This window comes from Neomonachus schauinslandi, chromosome 5 (genome assembly GCF_002201575.2).
Source record: "Neomonachus schauinslandi chromosome 5, ASM220157v2, whole genome shotgun sequence".
NCBI classification, from domain to species: domain Eukaryota; kingdom Metazoa; phylum Chordata; class Mammalia; order Carnivora; family Phocidae; genus Neomonachus; species Neomonachus schauinslandi.
The window spans coordinates 159786293-159804985 of NC_058407.1; the positions used below are offsets into that span (position 1 = coordinate 159786293).

The following is an 18693-nucleotide window of genomic DNA, read 5'->3' on the forward strand; positions in this document are numbered from 1 at the left end:
CCAGAAGTCCCTGCAGGCTTGTGTTACAAAGAGTTGGCTGTAGTCCTGGGAGAGCTATCTGGATAAGTCCTTGCTTGCAGAGCTGGGGAGGAGTCTTCACTTTCCACACCAGCTCTTACGGATTTTGCTCTTTCCATATCATCCTCTCTGTGTCATTACTTTTACCACTAAGTCCCAGAAGAGAGAATTCTGCTGGGCTGGGTACTCTGCACCTTCATCTCAGACCCAGGATTCTAGGCTTCAGGCTTTCTTGTTCCACCAAGAAAATAAGTACAGGTTTGGACCAGAGAATTCTGGGGAAGGAGAACTAGTGGAAGCGCAGGCTCTGGTTTGGCGGTGGGGGCGCCTTCACAGTGCAAGAAGTTCGTGGATGCCCACTTCCTCCCCACCAGTAGCCCAGCTCCAGTTTAAACGTTTCATGATACAGCCTCTCAAGCAGCGGGATTCCACCCCCGATCCCTTAATACTAAAGTCTACTACTATTACTAAGGACTGTTTCCCTTGAAACAGGGCTCGTGGGAGCCCGGAACTCAGAGAGAAAAGCTGCCGACCACCACCGAGCAATTCAAGGTGGTTACTGGTGCCCTGCAATGACGCCCCTATACTGAGCCCTCGGCGCGGGCCACACAAACCCCCACACCTCCAGGAAGAAAGTCAACGCCCCCAGCCTCCTCCCAGTTTTGGCTCAGCCCGGGCTCTCCGGGACGTCGCGCAAACACTGGGGCCGGAGGTGGCACTATCCCTAGTCTCCGGCTCCTAGTCCCGCCCCAAAATCTTCTCAGCGACCTGGGGACCCGCTTGAGGATTCCCGGAGGGTACCGGAACCGCCCTCAGTGAGGCCTCTCTAGGAAATTGGGAATTTCACAAGTCGTTAGTATTCAGTTCACGTTTATTGGCCTAAGAACTAAAGAACCGGAAGATGCCCTTAAAAAACGTGGCGGCACTCTAGTCACTACAGCTGCCTCAGCAGCTCAAGAAACTTGGCCTAGTGTTCAGCCACTGACTGACTGGCCTTCACAAAATGACACCATCCGATCCACTTCGGTTCATCGGGTACAGATCTACCTGCCCTCAACTATAATGGCGGCGCTGCCCAATTTGGCTTCTTGCCCCTAGGGAAGATGGCTGCCAGGTGGCTTCACTTAGTTTCTCACCACCCCGGAAGACCCGGACCGGCGATTGGGCGGTGCCTGAGGGCTCGGAGAAGAAGGCCCTCGGCGGTTGGGCAGTGCTGACTAAGGCTAGTTTTAAAGGAGCCGGAGGTGGGAGCCGTCGAAGACCCGGGATCCGCGGGAGGCGGCGGTGAGCGGCGCGCGGGGGAGGGCACCGAGCGGCTGGAGAGAGGGCGGGAGGAGGGAGGGAAGGAAACATTTGAACCATCTGGTCCCGGGCTGGGGAGAGCGCGGGGCGGGGAGCCGGGGAGGGGGGAAGGAGGGGGTCTGTGGGCGGGACCTCCCGGGATTGGAGTGAAGGGGGTATCTGCTTGACAGTGGATCCCCGGGGATCCGGACTGAGTTCGTGATGCTCAAGCTCGGGCCGCCCCTGTCTGAGTGGAGCTTTGCGGAGCCCAAACTCACAGGGAGAGGAGGATCCTCGCGGCGTCTCATTGGAGGAACCGCGCTGTAGGATTCTTTCCGCAGGGTTCTAGTCTAGGGGATCTGGTGTGGCGGGGAGGGGGGACCGTCGGTGTGTGGGAGTATTGCTTCGGAGTTCTTGGCCACTCGCTGGCAGTGGATGAGGATTACAGAGGGATCCGGCGGAAAGTGAGCCTCCCAGTACCGGGATCCCAGCCGATCCCGGGAGATCTCAGGGCGGATTCTGCAGGGACAAAGGCCCCAAAAGCTCACTGGGGCCTCTGCAAGCCAGGTTCTCCCGGCAAATGCCAGTCAGGGCGCGGGTGATCCACTGATCTCGGGCGACTGCAGCGGGAAGACATCCGCTCCGGGCGGCCAGCCGGGGGCGCCCTTTCACGCCCCAGGGCTTTGGCCCGTGGGCTACCGGGAGCCGCGGGCGGACCATGAAGGGCGGAGCCCCAGGGGAGGGGCTGGCCCTCACTCCCCGCTCCCCCGCTCCCCCCCCATCCCAGGCTGCAGCCTGGGATCCCCCAGGGACTCCCCGGAGCCGCCGCTTCCCCCATGGACTTGCCCGGGGACTCCAGGTGAGAGCGCACCCCGCCCGCCTGTCTTGAGCACGGGAAACGGGGAGCCTAGCGGCCGTACCGGGAAAACCACAGAGCCAACGACAGGCTCAGGCGACCGTCCTCTGCTTCTCTCATCCTCCAGTCCACCTGGCCGGCCACGTCTGTGCCGCCAGCCTCTGGCTCGAGCATTATGGGGAGCCAGGAGCCCCAAACGGCCGAGACTGCAGTCTCTAGCGACCCCTTCACCTTTGGAAAAGGCCTCTCGGCGGGTTTTGGCTGTGGTGCTGGAAGATGTTATGGCTGCCCACGTGGTGAGCCCCCTGAACTGAGAGGCCCCCTTCTCCCTCAGGCCCCCTCTTCAGTACCAAAGTCAGACCAGATCACTAGTGAGGATAATTGAGATCCAAATACCTCATTCTCACACCCATTGCTAGGCAGCCTCCCTAATGCTAGCGTCCTACTTGGCTCTCACTTAATCCAATCTAGATTTGGGCAGGGTCCCTAGTGCCCATTCCCCACCATCAACCCTATTGGGCTGGAACCATATCTCTACAACTCTTAAGTATGAGAAACCCTTGCTTTCTTCCCAACCCAATGTCTAGGCAATTCTTGGGAAGCAGGCTGAGGTCTTTGGCTCCATTGCACAGGTTAGAAAAGCAGGCCCCAAATAGGGCAGTGACTCACCCAAGGTCACTCCTTTTCATTTCTCCAGACAGCCTGGCTGAGATTACTGCTGCTCAGGATGCTGTAATATCTGGCCCTGGAACTGATTCAGTCCAACGCACTTCTTTGGGTTCTTAAGTGAATTCTAGCCATAATCTCTGTCACTTTTGTAGCATACAGCACTGTTAGGCTCAGGGAGGCCCTGTCCAGTCTGACCTCATTTCATCACCTTGTTCTTGACACTTCCTCTTCAATTAGGTTCCCCTGGTGCCCCAAGAAGAGACCAACACCCCACGGCACCACAGCAACCAACGGGATTCTGTCCGCAGCCAGCCACCTGCCTTGCCTCCCCAACAGGCCACGTGGTCCTCACAGACCAGGTGAGCATGGCGGGATGGAGGGTAAACCAGGGGCATACCGGAGCCCCATTGATCTTCCTGTTTCCTTTCTAGGCCTCCCGACCCACTGCGCTTATGCCGAGAGCCCTTGAGCCGCATCCACGGGCCCTCTTCTACCCTGAGGCGGCGATCAAGGACAACCCCTGGCCCAGAGGAGGGCCCTTCACAAAAGGTGGACTGGACCCCCCAGCCCACTCTGGTGGTGATGCTAGAAGACATTGCCAGCGCAAGACCCCCAGCTGAGGTATGAGAATTTGGGGGTAAGGATGTCAGGGGTTCAGCTGGGATGAGTTTTGCTCAGAGCAAGGAGAACAGCATTTTAGATGGAACATGCTGAGGAAAGACCTATGTGAAAAAGTCTTTGGTGTGAACCCTGGCAGGCTTCTGGACACTTGAGAGGGTCAGAATGTGGGGAGCTAGGGAGGCCGTAGGGGGCTTCCCTGCCTCCCCCAGAACATCCTTTGTTTACATCCAGGGCTTTGCTGATGAGACTCCCAACTTCCTCATCCCAGCAAGAAGGTAAGAGGGCTGGGGAAGGGATTACCGAAATGTCCAGGCAGCTAGAGCTAAGGGCATCAGGAATTTACTTGTCCAGTCCTTCCTTGTAGCACCTTCTGAAGCCTTAAGGGACAGGGGAGGTGCTGGCTCAGGTGGGATCTGAACCTGGGAGCTCCCTCAGCCTTTACTTGCCCCTTCACCCCAGAGCTGAGCCCATGACGATTGTTCACCAGTCAATGCCTCCGTCCGGGGACCTGGATCCCCCGTTCCAGCCATCTGCCCTGCCTGAAGACCCTCCAGAGACCCCACCACCAGGTAAGGACTCAGAGGGATGAGATTTAGGGCTCTGGAAAATCCTGGCTGAGCTTAAAAGGGGCAGGGGCAAGGCAGGGGCAGGGGGTGAGGCTTATCTCCCTCCCTGAGGGCAGTTTGGTGTGTGAAGTTGGGGTATAGACTTCAGAGGCCTGACATTCAACTCCTAAATTTAGGGCTCAGTATTTAAGGTGTGGGCTTCTACCTCTGTGGGCAAAGCTTAGTGTTAGGGGGAGGGGCTGAAGCTACTGAAGTAGGGCTTAGGCACTTGCAGCCGAGGAATGCCCACCTGAGCCTCTCCTTTTCCTCAGCCCGGGATCCTGTACTGGAGCCCCCATCGATCCCACCGCCGTCCAGCCTTTTACGCCCCCGCCTCAGTCCCTGGGGCTTGGCCCCCCTCTTCCGTTCCGTCCGCTCCAAGCTGGAGAGCTTTGCTGATATCTTCCTCACACCCAACAAAGCCCCACGGCCCCCACCCCCATCACCCCCCATGAAGTTGGAGTTGAAGATTGCCATTTCAGAGGCCGAGCAGTCCGGGGCTACTGAGGACACTGCATCTGTCAGTCCCCGGCCCCCTATCCGCCAGTGGCGGGCCCAGGACCACAATCCCCCCGCACCTCTCTCTAAGCCCTCTCTGGGCCGAAGCCACTCCTGCCCTGATCTGGGGCCCCCTGGCCCAGATACCTGCAGCTGGCCCCCTGCTCCACACCAGCCAAGCCGGTCACGGCCCCGGCGGCACACTGTGGGTGGTGGAGAGATGGCCCGAGCCCCACCACCCCCTCGGCCCTGTCTCCGGAAAGAGGTCTTCCCTCTTGGAGGAGTGGGAGGCTCTCCTCCCCTTGTCACATCTTGCTCGTCCACTGCATCTTCCTCCTCCTTCTCTGAACCTGCAGAACCCAGGTAGTGCTCTCGATAAACCCTTCTTTTTTTTTTTTTTAAAGATTTTATTAATTTATCTGAGAGAGAGCGAGCGAGCAAGCACGTGCACAAGTGGGGGGGAGGGAGAGGCAGGCTCCCCGCCGAGCAGGGAGCCCGACGTGGGGCTCAGTCCCAGGACCCCGAGATCATGACCTGAGCGGAAGTAAGACACTTAACTGACTGAGTGAGCCACCCAGGCGCCCCTCGATAAACCCTTCTTAAAGCCCTGGCACAGTCTGGGCTCAGCCTCCTTTCCTGTTTTCCAGTGGGCAGGAGATGCGGATATTGCTATAAATGTTATTTGTCCCTGAACCTTGACCTTCTCTGCAGGTTGGGTTCAACCAAGGGGAAGGAGCCAAGGGCCTCAGAGGACCAGGTGCTTTCAGACCCTGAGACCAAGGTAGGAGTGCAGATGTGGGGAGGAGATAGGTGGGAGCCTGAGGCCATGCTGCACCCTTATCCTCTGCCCTATTTTTGCAGACCATGGGAAAGGTTTCTCGATTCAGAATACGCAGGACACCAGCCCGTCCTCAGCTCAACCTTACACCAATGGGGCTGCCTCGACCAATCAGGTGAGTGGCTCAGTGTACATGGAGCTGCCTTGGCCAAACAGGTTGTAGGCTCAGATCCCCTGAAGTGTGGCTTTGTCTCCTCTCAGGGAACACAATCCAGCTTGGAGGAGTCAATCTGGTCTGGACATGGTTTGCATTTAGAACTGTCTGTCTGCCTTAGGCAGCACTCCTGGCCGTAGCGTGTCCCAGAAACTGAAATATAGACCAGGCCTTGCTTATCCTTTTTCCAGGGTACAGTGGCCCTGGGTTTTTCAATGGCCTCTGCTCTTTGCTCCCAGGTTGAACAAGAAGGAGTTCAGCTTAGAAGAAATTTATACCAACAAGAATTATCAGTCGCCTACAACCAGGAGGTGAGAAACTTTGAAGGCTTGGGGGTGATAGAGGGAAGGCTGGAACCAGGGGCCATGCTGGTAACCAGCACCCCTCCCTGCCTGGTCCAGGACCTTTGAGACCATCTTTGAGGAACCCCGGGAGCGCAACGGGACTTTGATTTTCACCAGCTCAAAGAAGCTTCGGCGGGCTGTAGAATTTCGGGACAGCAGCCTTCCTCGATCCCGGCGGCCCTCTCGTGGGGTCCGGGCTGCAGCTGGCAGGACCTTTACCCCCAGCCTGGCCCCCAGCCCAGATGTGGAACCTCTGCTGCAGCAGCGGCTGGAGGAGCTGGATGCCTTACTCCTGGAAGAGGAGGAAGTGGATAGGGAGCGGCCCCATTGGACCTAGGAGCTCCATCTGTTTGTTCATCCGTCCTGAAGCATCTGGGGCAGTTATATATTTTTCTCTATATTTCTAGTAAAGTTTTCGATATGTTTCTGATCCTTTTGTATGTCTCTAGCTGAGTTTGAGATTGATTGACGGTACTGCCTGATGTTTCTACTTTGGCCCCCAAAGACTGGGAAATGGGGGAGGTGCCAGGGAAGACAATGAGGGTTGGATACAGGAAGAAGTGGGGGAATGGTCATCGGAGCTACTTCCTTGATTTGAGAATTTTCCTGTGTGGAGGGATACTTCGGAACCTGCTCCAGAAGATATTGTGACCCTGGACCCTGCTCAGGGTTCTCTAAATTCACTTACAGCAAGGAGGAGACTGAGGGACCCAGAGTGGACCAAGGCCTTGATCAAGATGGCTCCGAATTCCTCCTAACATGCAGGCCAGGACTTGCTTCTGGATTCAAGAGATAAAAGTAATCAGCTGTAATTGAGCAGCTCCAACAACCTGTCATATGTACTTGACTGGCACATAGCCCTGTGAAAGGGAATTACACCCGTTTTACACATAAGAAAGCAAGTTGAGGGGCGCCTGGCTGGCTCAGTTGGTGGAGCACACACCTCTTGATCTCGGGGTGTCATGAGTTCAAGCCCCACGTTGGGTGTAGAGATTACTTAAAAAAAAAAAAGCAAGCAAGTTGAGTGTTCTAATGTAATGTCCTCATTAAAACGGTAACCCAGGCAACCAGAGGCCAGAAGTGGCGTTCTCCATCTTTTGAAACTTAGAGGCAGAATAGAGCAGTGGCTAAGAGCACAGATTGTGGAGTTAGGCTTGAGTCCAAATCCTGTGTAGGAAACTAAATGTGCATCCATTCCCCTCCCCCTCTGTAAAATGGGGCTAATAGCAGTACCTTCCTAAAAGAATTCTTACTGCCAAGTGAGTTAACATGTGACAAAAGTAGCCGGCGCACGAACGCACGATGTTTGTTTCCTTATTAGCACGCGGACACCACAAGCCAGCACTCTCCCATTGAAGGGAGCGATAACAAGACGCAGTTTCCGTCCCAGCGCGTCTGGCGCTCGCAAGGCACGCCGCGTGCTCTGGCCGCCCGGCACCGCGGGGGATCCCGCTGAGCTGCCAGCCGCTCAACAGTATCACCACGCGCGTGCGCGAGAAGCCAGGCGGCCTGTGGGCTAAGCCAAACGGCGGAAAGGCGGAGACGACGTAACTGGCAGTCGAGAGGAACCTTCCGCGGCCACACGCCCCCAAGCGGCCAACCGCCCCTAGGACTCGCGCACTACATCACGACTCTTGGTCTCGGCGCTGTCTGAAGACGGGCCAATGAACAGAGAGCAGGAAGAGGCGGGGTCACCTGGGGGACCGCCCCAAGCGCCTACTTCTAACCAGTCGAGTCACAAGACCCGATGAGGGGCGGGGCTAATCTGACGTATACCCAATCCAAGATTTGAGGGCGGTTACATATTACCCACTCCCCGGAGCTTGACTCCGCCCTTCGCCTTGTCGTACACTTCTCAACCTATCAACGACTAAGCTTGTGGAAGGGCGAGGGGAAGGGGGCGGAGAGTGGGAGGAGGCCGAGAGAGGAAGGAGGCGTAGGCTGAGGAGGAAGAGGGAGGAGGGGCAGGGAAGTCCTGGCGGAGAAGAGGCTTAAGACGCCAAAGGAGAAAACAGGAGGGTGCGCTGGAGCTCCCCCGCCTCCCAACGGCCGTTCCGGATCCCTTACGGCGCAAGTCAGGCAGAGACGGAGGAAAGGAGGAAGAGACTTTTATGTCGGCAGACAGAGAAGCTCTACCCGTCACCGTTGCCTCACATCCGGGGCTTTGGAGGGCTGGCCCCGCGGCCCCGCCCCCCCCCCAGCCTTTCATGGCGACCGGAGGCGGAGGCTGGAAGAGCCGGGCCTGGAGGAGGCCCCTTTAAATCTCCTTAAAGGGGTGGCCGGTGAACTCGGCAGACTACATCGGCAACCTTAAAGGGAAAGCCATCGAACAGAAGCTGACAAACTGAGAACTGTGCTGTTGGGAGAGCTGGAGCGAGTGGGGATTCTCACCTCCTTTTCTCCCCCACGCAAGAAGTTCTTTAAACTCAGCTTAAAGGGGAAGTGGCCGCTTGGTGGAGGACCAGAAACTTAACTCCCGAGCCCTTAAAGGGGCGGCCTGCTGTTTGGAGGACCCTGGACTCCTTAAAGGGGTGGCCTCTTTTAGCCGGAGGACTGGAGACACTTTTAAAGGGGAGGTCTGCGTTTCGGGGCGAGCTTTCGGTCCCTTTTAAAGGGGTGGCCCTTCCTCTTCCTCGGGGAGACTTGTCTCGACCCCTGGCAGGGGGCGGCCACCGCACTAGGCCGGCTGGACACCATCGGGTCGTCTTAAAGGGGTCAGGGGCTGGACAACTTGAGGCCTCGCCTTAAAGGGACGGCCGCCCCGTTTTCGCCTTCTCGGCCCCACCGGCCCCACAGGGGGGGCCTTCGGGCTTGTCGCCCCGGGGGCGGCGCCGGCTCCCCGGGCCTTGGCCTTGGGGCAAGCTCGGGGCCAGTAGATCCTGCTTTAAAGGGGAAGCCGTGGCCTTTTCGTCCCTGTGCAGCCGCCAGCGCCGCGCCTGCGACCCCGGGCCTGCGGACAGGCCGCTTCGGGCCCCGCCGCCTCCGGATGCGGCGCTGAGGGCGGTCGCCATGGAGACGGCAGCGGCCGCGGCTCCGGGCCCGGGCTGGGCCGCCGAGGGGGAGCGGCGGCGGCGGCGCTGCTCGCGCCGAGACCGAGACCGGGAGCAGCGGCGCCGCCGAGGTCCCGGCGGCGATGCGCCCCGGGCCCTGTTGGCCGCCCCACGCGGCTCCTCGTCCTCCTCGTCGCCGCCACCGCCCGCCAGGCCTTGGTCGTCAGCTTCGTCCGGAGAGCGGCCCGGAGGCCCGAGACGACGGCGGCCCCGTCCCAGGCCTCGGCCCCCGCGACCCCGAGCTCGGAAGCGGCCTGCCGGCTCGGGCAGCCGCGGGGAGGAAGAGGAGGAGGAGGAGGAGGGGGGCGCAGACGACGGGGAGGCCGAGGAGGAGCCTGAGGAGGAGGAAGAAGAGGAGGAGGATTTGATCGATGGCTTCGCCATCGCCAGCTTCGCCAGCCTTGAGGCCTTGCAGGTGGGGCCTGATGGAGCTGGGGACCTTTGGGGGCTTCAGAGGGGCGGAGAGAAGAGTATGGTGCCTGGAGTGGGTGGAGTTGAGGGGGGGAATGCTGGCACCCCAAACCAGAGCAACCGGCTCCTCTGGCCGGGTCTCTGCCCCACCCTGGGGTGGGAGGAGGTAGAGTTAGTCTCCAGGGACCAGCCAGGTTACCCGGCCTGAGAGCCACTTTGGTAGCTTGGTCACCCCTAGAGAGGTCGGGAGATTTCTTTCTCCATCTACTTTAGTCCCACCTCCTCCTCCACAGAAGGATGCATCTCTTCAGCCCCCAGAGCGACTGGAACATCGGCTGAAGCATTCTGGGAAGCGGAAGAGGGGGGGTTCCAGTGGGGCCACAGGGGAGCCAGGGGACAGCTCTGATCGGGAGCCTGGCCGGCCCTCTGGGGATCGGGCCCGAAAATGGCCCAATAAACGGAGAAGGAAAGAGGTGAGCTTGTCATAGATCCTTGTTTTTTAAAACTCTGGACAGCATGTCCTTCACATAGACTTGTTTTCCATCAGCAGTGCTACTGCCCATCATAAACAGTGATTTTACTCTCAAATAGCAGAGAAGAAGGCAGAGCAAATTTGAGCCCTCACTCCTCAATCCAGGTCTGATAGAGACATGCCCACAGTCAGACTTTTCCGCTTTTGGCTGGCCTTGTCTATTTCAAACATGTTGATTAATCAGAGATGTTTAGACTTAATGGAATCCTAAATGAATTAGATATGGTCTCAGATCTTTCCAGGCAATAGCAGTTTAGCAAAAAAGAAACAGTCTGAGCAAATACCTAGATCAAAACCTGAGAAGCTACAGAAGGCAGAGATCTGGGAGAGATGCTGCAGAAACCCACATGAGGAAGCCACTCATTCTGCCTGGGGGATGGGAGGAGGGTTGTGGTTAGGGAAAGCCCCCTAGGATGTCTTAGTCAGGCCTTGAAGGATAGTCATAAGTTTGCTAAGAGGAGAAACGCGCAAAGTTGTTTTGAGCAAGAGCACAGAGATGTGAGAATATGTTCAGAAAATGGCGAGAGCGTTGGGAACAGGGGTGAGCCATAGCAGAAACAGCTAGAAAAAGATTGAGAGTGTGTCGTGAGGGGCCTTGAGGTCCTTGCTAGGGAGTTTAGACTTTATCCAAAGGCCTCGCCAGTCAGCCTTCCTTATGTCTGGACTCTGGTCTTTCTCAGGCCTCCTCCCGTCATTCTCTGGAAGCTGGATACATAGTAAGTGCTCTCCACCTGTACTGGCCCCCCCCCTCAATTCCTCTCTGAAAGTCCCCTCTCTCCCTTGGGCCCCACTCTTCTTCCCTCTTGTGACACCTGTCTTTCCTTTTCCCCAGTGTGATGCAGAAAGCGATCTGGACGAGAGGGTGAGTAGGGCTAGAACTTGTTGGGTGGGCAATGTTGTAATTTGTAAAGTGAAGTCCAGCTTAGAGGTCTCCTATGTGCAGCAGACAGAGCCTTCCTTTCAGTGGGGAGCATAGGTTAGGTTGAGCCATGACTGGATCAGGGAGTCGGAGGGCGGGCAGATTGAATGGGTAAAAGACTTTTTTTCTTTGGTAACTAGAGCCAGTTGACCAAAGAATAGAAAGCCCGTGCCTTGGTATACCATCTTTTCCAAAGCCCTTGGAGATACCAGTGGTTCTCCACAGAAATTCAGGTGGCTGTCGAACTGAGCTGGTCATTCCTGCTTGCTGTTAGTCTCTCACAGATTAGAATCTGAGCAGAGACCACGGTTATGGCAGCGAGGACACTAAACCATTGTGGTCAGTGTAAGAACGTGTCTTAGAATGTTGTATTTCAGTTCATCGTTAGGTCAGATTTGCTTGTTTTGAAATAATGTGTTCTAGCAGCTCATGCTCTACCCCTGTAACAACTAAATTTGTATTCCCTGATGTGTGTCTTGTTTTAGTTTAAAAAGTTGGCTGGACAGGGACTGTGGTGAACCAGAGTTCTTGTCTGTCTAGAGGAGGTGACCACTGTCTGGTCCTAGCTAATTGTTGCCATGCAAGAAGAGGAGCCAATTCTTAAGAGAACCTGCAGGTCTGAGTGTTTATGAGCAATTTGTGGATTTGTAAATATCAGCAATTAGTTTAAAAGGTTTTTGCTGACACTTGTGAGCCAAACAAATCTGTAAGGCAGGTAGGCATATGGGCCAGCACTTAGCGATACCTGACGTTTTGGCTTTGATGTGCCTACTTCTCTGCAATGTAAGTGCCGCCTCAGTTCAGTCCTCCTGGCCTATCAAATTCTCAGGCTCAGCTCTCCTATCCCTCTCCCCAAGCACAGGCCCCCCGAAGCCCACAGTCTTTGCTGGATTTCATCTACGCTGATGGAATAGACTTGCCCCCACTGCCACTTCCTAGCAGGCTCTGGGGGCTGTTAGCCTTCCTGGGTGAGGGCCTCGCCTGACCAGAACCTGACCCTGTCCCTGCCCTTCTTCCCCAGGTCTCCGATGATGACCTCGACCCATCCTTTACTGTCTCAACCAGCAAAGGTTGGTCTTAAGGGCTGGGGTTGGAGACGAGGGAGGGAAATTGGGGGAGTGTGGGCCTCAGCTGAGTACGTCTGCTGTGCTTTCCTCCCAGCCTCGGGCCCCCACGGCGCCTTCAATGGGAACTGTGAAGCAAAACTCTCCGTAGTCCCTAAAGTGTCGGGCCTGGAGCGGAGCCAGGAACAGCCCCCAGGGCCCGACCCGCTGCTAGTGCCTTTCCCCCCGAAGGAACCACCGCCTCCACCGGCCCCTCGGCCTCCTGTCTCACCCCCTGCAGCCCTGCCGGCCGCCCCCAGTCTGCCACCCCCCCCCCCAGCCCCAGCTGCAGCTCCGGGTCTCGCCCTTCGGCCTCCGCACTTCTCCCTACGGCAGCAGTCTGGACCTCAGCACTGGCAGGTGGGTGGTCCGGGGTTTGGTCTGGTCTGCAAGGACCTGGCCACTTGGGCGCCAACCCCTATGTGGCTGGGACATGGGATGGTACCTGCGGGATGTGACTTGAAAAAAGGATTCTGAGGCTGAAAAGCTTGAGAGACACTGCGTGAAAGAAACATCAAGTGATCACTTGCTGACAGGACTTAGCAGAACCGTTTCACCTGGCATTCCCGTGCAGGGGAGCCCACTTGGTGCCGATTCCCAACTTTATGTGCTGGTGAGACCTTTTTGTGAGACACATCTGCTAGGAATAGTGTTCTTCGGAACATACTTTGGGAAATGCTGACACGATGATTAAGGGTGCTGGCTTTGGTGTCAGCCAGACCTGGTTTCAAATTCTTAATCTGCCACTTAGTGGCTGTGTGATTTTTGACAAGCCACTTAATCTCTCTGAGCCTCAATATTCCCTTTCTGTATGTACCTTTATCCTGGTAAAGCCATCGTGAGGATCAATGATGAGTTCATTCAGTGTTTCCCAAAGTGTGTACGTGCATTGTTACCAATATGTGAGATCATTTCAGCTGTTACGGGGGCAAATCTTTTGAGCTGTTAACGGGCTTTAGAAAAACACGATTAGTACCTCAACCCTTTGATTTCACACGTATTGCTTGGGTGAGGCTCAGTAAAAAAGCAAGAAACCGAGTTAAGTGAAAGAAAGAAGTAAACGGTACAGGTGGTTACATGGATGCGGCAGCAGTTGGGAAGGTGGTGTGACGTGGTGGAGATTTGGATTAGCATGTAAAGCAGGTGCCAGCGCTTGGCCTACAGTAAGTGCTCACTAAAGGGTAAGAGTCACTGATACCATTACTCTTATGGGTGCTGTTTCTATTATTGTCATTGTTACCGTCCTTTTTCTTGTTCTTGAGAAAACTAAGGCTCAGAGAGGGGCAGTGACTTGCTCAAGGTCACCCAGGGTGTTAATGGCCAGACGGGCCTAGAATTCAGGTCGTCTGACTCCTAGGCCAGGCCAGTGAGGTGCTGCTTCCACTGTCTTAGGGTGGGAACCCAGGTGGCCTGTTGTAATGAAGCGTCAAAATGAATGACGTGTTTTGTGCTGCGGTTGAGTCAGGAAAGGGCAAGTCATGTGGCCGGAGACGTCCGAGGCAGCTGTGTGGAAGAGACGTAGAGAGGGAGAGAGAGGGGGTTGCCGGGTGTGGGGGGTACCTCAGTGTGAGGATGGGCTCCCTGGGCGGGGGGGGGGGGGTCCTGGGGGTCAGGTTCTACCACCTTCCGTGTTGGAGAACCAGGGTCAAGGTATCGCCCAGGCTTCTGACCCCCTCCCGTCAGAGCTGGCACCTCCCAACCCCTCACTCATCTCCCCACTTCTCTCCCCAGCTCTTCACGGCCGCCCCCCAAGGCCCTGGCCCCTCCCGTGGCTCAGCCTCCCCCCTCATCATCCTCTTCGTCCTCTTCCTCCTCATCTGCCTCCTCCTCGTCCGCGCAGCTCACCCACCGGCCCCCGACGCCCTCACTGCCCCTGCCTTTGTCCACCCACAGCTTTCCCCCCCCCCCGGCCCCGGCCCCCCCCCCCCCCCCCCCCACCACCCCTCCTTGTTCTCCCCTGGCCCCACCCTGCCCCCACCCCCACCCCTGCTGCAGGTGCCAGGGCACCCTGGGGCCTCAGCTGCTAACGCCCTTTCTGGTGAGTTTGGGGTCCTGGCCGGGGTGGGGGGCGGGGGGGGCCATGGCCCCGGGCTTGGGCCCAGTCGGCTTTGGGGCATCTGGACCTCAACAGATACCAGGGCTTGAGGAGGGAGTGGCTCAAGGCCAGAAGGGAAGGCCAGTCACCCAGGCCCAAGGAGGCTGACCTGGTGGCGACAGACATTAAAGCCTTCTCCCCCTCCCCTCCCACAGAGCAGGACCTGATCGGCCAGGACCTGAACTCTCGCTACCTGAATGCCCAGGGTGGCCCCGAGGTGGTGGGGGCAGGGGGCTCGGCCCGGCCCCTGGCCTTCCAGTTCCACCAGCACAACCACCAGCACCAGCACACCCACCAGCACACCCACCAGCACTTCACCCCTTATCCCCCGGGCCTGCTGCCACCCCACGGCCCCCACATGGTGAGCTCCTCATTGGGCCAGTGATGAGGCCCGGAGACTTGGGGGGAGGGTGTGGCTTCCAGGGGAAGGTCCTGGGTCCCTGGCTGGCAGCTTACTCTTCCCTTCTCTTCCCTAGTTTGAGAAATATCCAGGAAAGATGGAAGGCCTTTTCCGGCATAATGTGAGTGTGTGTGTGTGTGGTGTGGTATGTGGGCACAGACGCGTCAAGGTGTGTGGCCCTGACTGTTGGGGTCCAGTCTTCAGCTTCAAAAGCAAGAGCCTTGAGCCTGGGAGAGCTCCCTGGGGGGTTTTAGGGTGGAGGCCCGAGGACTGATGGGCAGACCAGACGTGGGCTGCACCTCCACCCCGGCTTGGACTAGTCCCCTTCTCTCCACAGCCGTACTCGGCCTTCCCTCCCGCAGTGCCCGGCCTACCTCCGGGCCTCCCGCCGGCTGTCTCCTTTGGCTCCCTGCAGGGGGCCTTCCAGCCCAAGGTGAGCTCCCGATCCAAACACCACCACCTCCCACCCCCTACAAACCCAGACACCACACACCCCCACCCCCAGCCCCCAGATCCACATACCTTCTTCCATTTCCCAAAGCCATGCCTGTTCTCCTGCCCTCCCCTTGTGGACCCAGCTTTCTTCAGAGCCATGCTCCCTCCCTGTCCCAGCCCCCAGCCTTGGTTCCAGACCCCTTTTATGCCTGGTGCCAGCTCTCCTGACTGATCCCTCCCCTTTCCCAGAGCACGAACCCCGAGCTGCCACCACGACTGGGGCCAGTGCCAAGCGGGCTTCCCCAAAAGGGGACACAGGTGAGGGGGGCCGAGGCAGGTCCTGGGGGAATTAGAGTATCTGTTGAGGGAGAGCAGGGTTGATTGAGAGCGAACCACTGATCGTTCCCTTTAATGTACGATCGGGGGTATTCCTGAGAATCTGATGAGAGGGAATGGCTGTAACTGACAAGGTTTCCCAGGCATGAGGAATAGGAATTTCATGAAGTTGCCCCAGAAATAAGATCACTAGGACAGTGGTTTTTGTAGGAGTGTTCAAATTTTTTAAGTCACAAAAATCTTTTTTTTTTCCTCAAATGACATCATACCAGGAAGTCCTGTCCATAAAACAATGAAAAGATAAGCTGTCCCTTTGTGAAGTGGCACAGGGAGCAGTCTTCCAGCCCGTGGCTCTGGGAACATCGGGAAAAGCACAGGATGTGTTTCCTAAAGGGGAGACTAGACCAGATATCTTGCAGTGTCTTCTAGTGGCAGTAAAGGTTTTTTTCTAAAGAAATCTTAAGCAGAGCCTCATGACATAAAGCTGTTAATAGGAGAGTTTCTCTGGTTGAGAAACCTGTCCTGCCTGCCTGCTAACCGACTCCCCAGTCTTCCAAGCAGGGCACATCCTTGGGGTCTGATTCAGGAACTTAAGGCTGGAAGGGAGAAGCCCAGAGTGGGAAAGATGGGGAAAGGGGTCTTGACAGGAGCAGGAAGGGCGTGAGGGAACCACACAAGGTCTCCAGTGTTTGGGTGGGGATTAGGGACTATGGAGATGAGGTGCCCAGGACAGTAAACAGGTCTGAATCGCCGCCAATCTCTGCTTTGCCATCCCCAGATCCCCGACCATTTCCGGCCACCTTTGAGGGTGAGTTTGGTGAGGACCTCAGGCTGCATGAGGCTGGGGGCTGGTGTCAGGGTGTTTGGCTGAGGGCGGGTCTTGCTTGGGAATGAGCGAGAAGTCCACTGAGCGAGCAGCCCAAGACGTGGAGGCAGCCACATGTGGAACAGCAGAAAGGGCAAGGCTTACATGCCACAGACCTGGGTTCCGACGTAACTGGCTATGGGACCTTGGGCAAGACAGTTTATCTCTCTGAGCCTCAGTTTCCTAGGCCGTGAAATGAACCTAGTCATCCTTCAGTTGTAGGGATGATGAATGGGGATGTTGTGTGGAAAGGCTGGGCTGAGGACCAGGCCTGGAGTGGGTGATGAGTGAACGTTCTTTCCTTCCCTTTCCCTTTGGTTATCCTTCTGGGGCGGCAGAAACCAGGGAAGTGGTGTGCCATGCACGTGCGCGTGGCTTACATGATCCTGAGACACCAGGAAAAGATGAAGGTACTGGGGCTGGAGGGCTGGGGCGAGTGGGCTGGCCTGAGCCCTGGGCATCTGCCTTTGGCCGAATCTTGGCCAGAAACATCCCCTCCTGTCCCTGGTCACTGCCTGAGCTCTTTCACAGTTAGCACTAGGTTCTCTGGCGCTGAGAGAGGCGGAGGCTAGGCACCCAAGCCCCATCTTGGCGCCAGCCAGCCCTTGGAGGGCACCTAGGGGTGGAAGAGCAAGAGCGGGACCTCACCTGGCTCCTCACTCACCACCCCTCTCCCTGTCCCATGCAGGGCGACTCCCACAAGCTTGACTTTCGGAACGACCTCCTGCCCTGCCTTCCGGGGCCCTATGGGGCCCTGCCCCCTGGGCAGGAGCTCTCCCACCCGGCTGCCTCCCTCTTCACTGCGACTGGTGAGTCTGGCCAGCCCTCTCGGGGCTTGAGGTTCCCTGTCTCTAGCCCAAGGCCCACCTTGCGCCCACTCAGCCTCACCAGAATCTCCCACCTCTCTGCCCCAGGTGCCGTCCACGCTGCAGCCAACCCTTTCACGGCAGCTCCCGGGGCCCACGGACCCTTTCTGAGCCCCAGCACCCACATTGGTAAGAGCCAAGGGCATGTTGGGCAACCCCAGCCTGGTCCCTGACTTTCAGGCGTTCTCAAGCTGGGGATGGAAATTAGACCAGAGAGGCAGCTGGAATGGGGGTTGAAGTTGCCCCAGAAATAAGATCACTTAGGTTCGTGACCTTGGACGAGTTACTCGAACCCCTCTGAGCCTTGATCTCATCACCTGTGAAATGGGATAGGGCAGGGCAGAGGGACTGCCAGGCTCTGCCAGCTGAGATGCTCTCTGAACTAGCCAGTGCGAGGGGGTAGTGTGCCACCTGGGCGAGGAGGCTGGAGGAAGGTTCTGCGGGCCCGGGGAAGAACGTCGGCGCCGGCTCTGGCTCCTAGCAGTCTTGGCGGGCTTTGCGGGGAGATTTCACCGGGGTCTGGGTCGACAGGAGGGCATGGAGCCTGATGGCGTAGGGGAAGGTGTTCCTGGAAGAGGGAAGTGTGAGGGGCGTTCCCGTAGTGGAATAAATAGGTTAGTTGTTCTGACTGGCTACGTGCCTGAGACTAGGGTCAGGTCGGGAAGGGCCCTGCATGTCAGGTGGGCGGAAGCCGGCAGGGAGCTTCAGGCGGATGGCTTGCTGTAGAGCTGGTGTGGGGGGCTGGTGTGGGGGATTGTGGGGTTAGAGCTTGATCTCTGGAGTCACAGAGGCCCTGGCTTGGGGGGTACCACTTACTGGCTAGATGACCGACCGTTGGCAAGTCACTTCACCTCTCTGAGCCTGTTTTGTCATCTTTAAGTGGGAGCGGTCCTGTCTGCCTCGTGGGGCTTGTCGTTTGTGAGGTTAAACGACACCGTGCGCGTCACAGCTCAGTGTTTTGTGAGGTCCAAGGGAGTGCTCAGCACCCTGTTGTTACAACCAAGACCAGGCGGCCAGGGGCTCCGGGGCCTGCTCCCGAGCTGCCTCTTCCCTGCCAGTCTTGGTCCCTTGGTGCCTGCTCAGAGCCGGCAGCCCAGTGCTCTGACCATCCCCCTTTCCTCCCACAGATCCCTTTGGGCGTCCCACAAGCTTCGCCTCCTTGGCTGCCCTCTCCAACGGGGCCTTTGGAGGCCTGGGCAGCCCTACATTCAGTGAGTGCGGCTGGGGCCGGGCGGGCGGGTGGCTTTTGGCAGTGGGCTTGGGGGGGTGGGGGTGGGGGGGTCCCCGAGTGGGGCCTCCTCCTCCTCGCGGCTCCTGTCACTCTCTGCTTCCCCCCTGTGTCCAGACTCCGGCGCCGTGTTTGCCCAGAAAGAAAGCCCAGGGGCCCCGCCAGCCTTCGCCTCCCCCCCAGACCCATGGGGCCGCCTGCACCGCAGTCCTCTGGCCTTTCCTGCCTGGGTCCGGCCCCCTGAGGCGGCGCGGACACCAGGCTCAGACAAGGAGCGGCCTGTGGAGCGGAGGGAGCCCTCTCTCCCCAAGGAGGAGAAAGACAGGTGTGCTTGCCCGCCCCGTCCGCCCCGCCCGTTCCGCCGCCCGCGCCGCCCGCTGGAGGCCCTCCATTCTCTCCCCAGGGACCTCCCTTTCTCACGGCCCCAGCTCCGCGTTTCTCCCGCTACTCCCAAGGCCCGGGCCGGCGAGGAAGGGGCCAGGCCGGCCAAGGAGTCGGTGCGGGTAAAGGAAGAGCGGAAGGAGGAGGCCGCCGCCGCCGCCGCCGCCGCCGCCGCTGCCGCTGCCGCC

At 58.0% G+C, this 18693-nt stretch overlaps 2 protein-coding genes across 2 annotated transcripts in view; both read left to right on the forward strand.

The window, feature by feature from the left end:
- Window positions 1–1254: 1254 nt before the first annotated feature.
- On the forward strand, window positions 1255–6301 carry PRR14 (proline rich 14). Its single transcript, XM_021700529.1, has 12 exons — window positions 1255–1302; window positions 2087–2158; window positions 2283–2451; window positions 3062–3183; window positions 3256–3445; window positions 3677–3720; window positions 3905–4014; window positions 4323–4911; window positions 5260–5329; window positions 5410–5501; window positions 5780–5851; window positions 5942–6301. Exons 2-12 carry the CDS (start codon window positions 2136–2138, stop codon window positions 6219–6221), a joined length of 1761 nt encoding a protein of 586 aa, XP_021556204.1. The 5' UTR covers window positions 1255–1302; window positions 2087–2135; the 3' UTR covers window positions 6222–6301.
- Window positions 6302–7797: 1496 nt separating this feature from the next.
- FBRS (fibrosin) overlaps window positions 7798–18693 on the forward strand; it is a 12966-nt gene continuing 2070 nt past the window's right edge. Inside the window, 20 exon segments of the mRNA XM_044915112.1 lie at window positions 7798–9349; window positions 9639–9818; window positions 10558–10593; window positions 10710–10739; window positions 11818–11866; window positions 11958–12166; window positions 12168–12259; window positions 13631–13811; window positions 13814–13937; window positions 14150–14355; window positions 14471–14515; window positions 14732–14827; window positions 15079–15147; window positions 15944–15973; window positions 16369–16440; window positions 16719–16839; window positions 16945–17025; window positions 18024–18107; window positions 18242–18449; window positions 18528–18674. Coding sequence (XP_044771047.1) covers window positions 8894–9349; window positions 9639–9818; window positions 10558–10593; window positions 10710–10739; window positions 11818–11866; window positions 11958–12166; window positions 12168–12259; window positions 13631–13811; window positions 13814–13937; window positions 14150–14355; window positions 14471–14515; window positions 14732–14827; window positions 15079–15147; window positions 15944–15973; window positions 16369–16440; window positions 16719–16839; window positions 16945–17025; window positions 18024–18107; window positions 18242–18449; window positions 18528–18674 — 2516 coding nt within the window. The 5' untranslated portion in view covers window positions 7798–8893.

Excerpts from the sequence above, each read along its gene's own strand:
- PRR14 (XM_021700529.1), top strand. The coding sequence starts at position 2,136 with ATGGACTTGCCCGGGGACTCCAG. Across the intron at positions 2,452-3,061 it reads ATGTTATGGCTGCCCACGTG|GTTCCCCTGGTGCCCCAAGA; the intron begins GTGAGCCCCCTG and ends CTCTTCAATTAG. Across the intron at positions 5,330-5,409 it reads TTTCAGACCCTGAGACCAAG|ACCATGGGAAAGGTTTCTCG; the intron begins GTAGGAGTGCAG and ends CTATTTTTGCAG.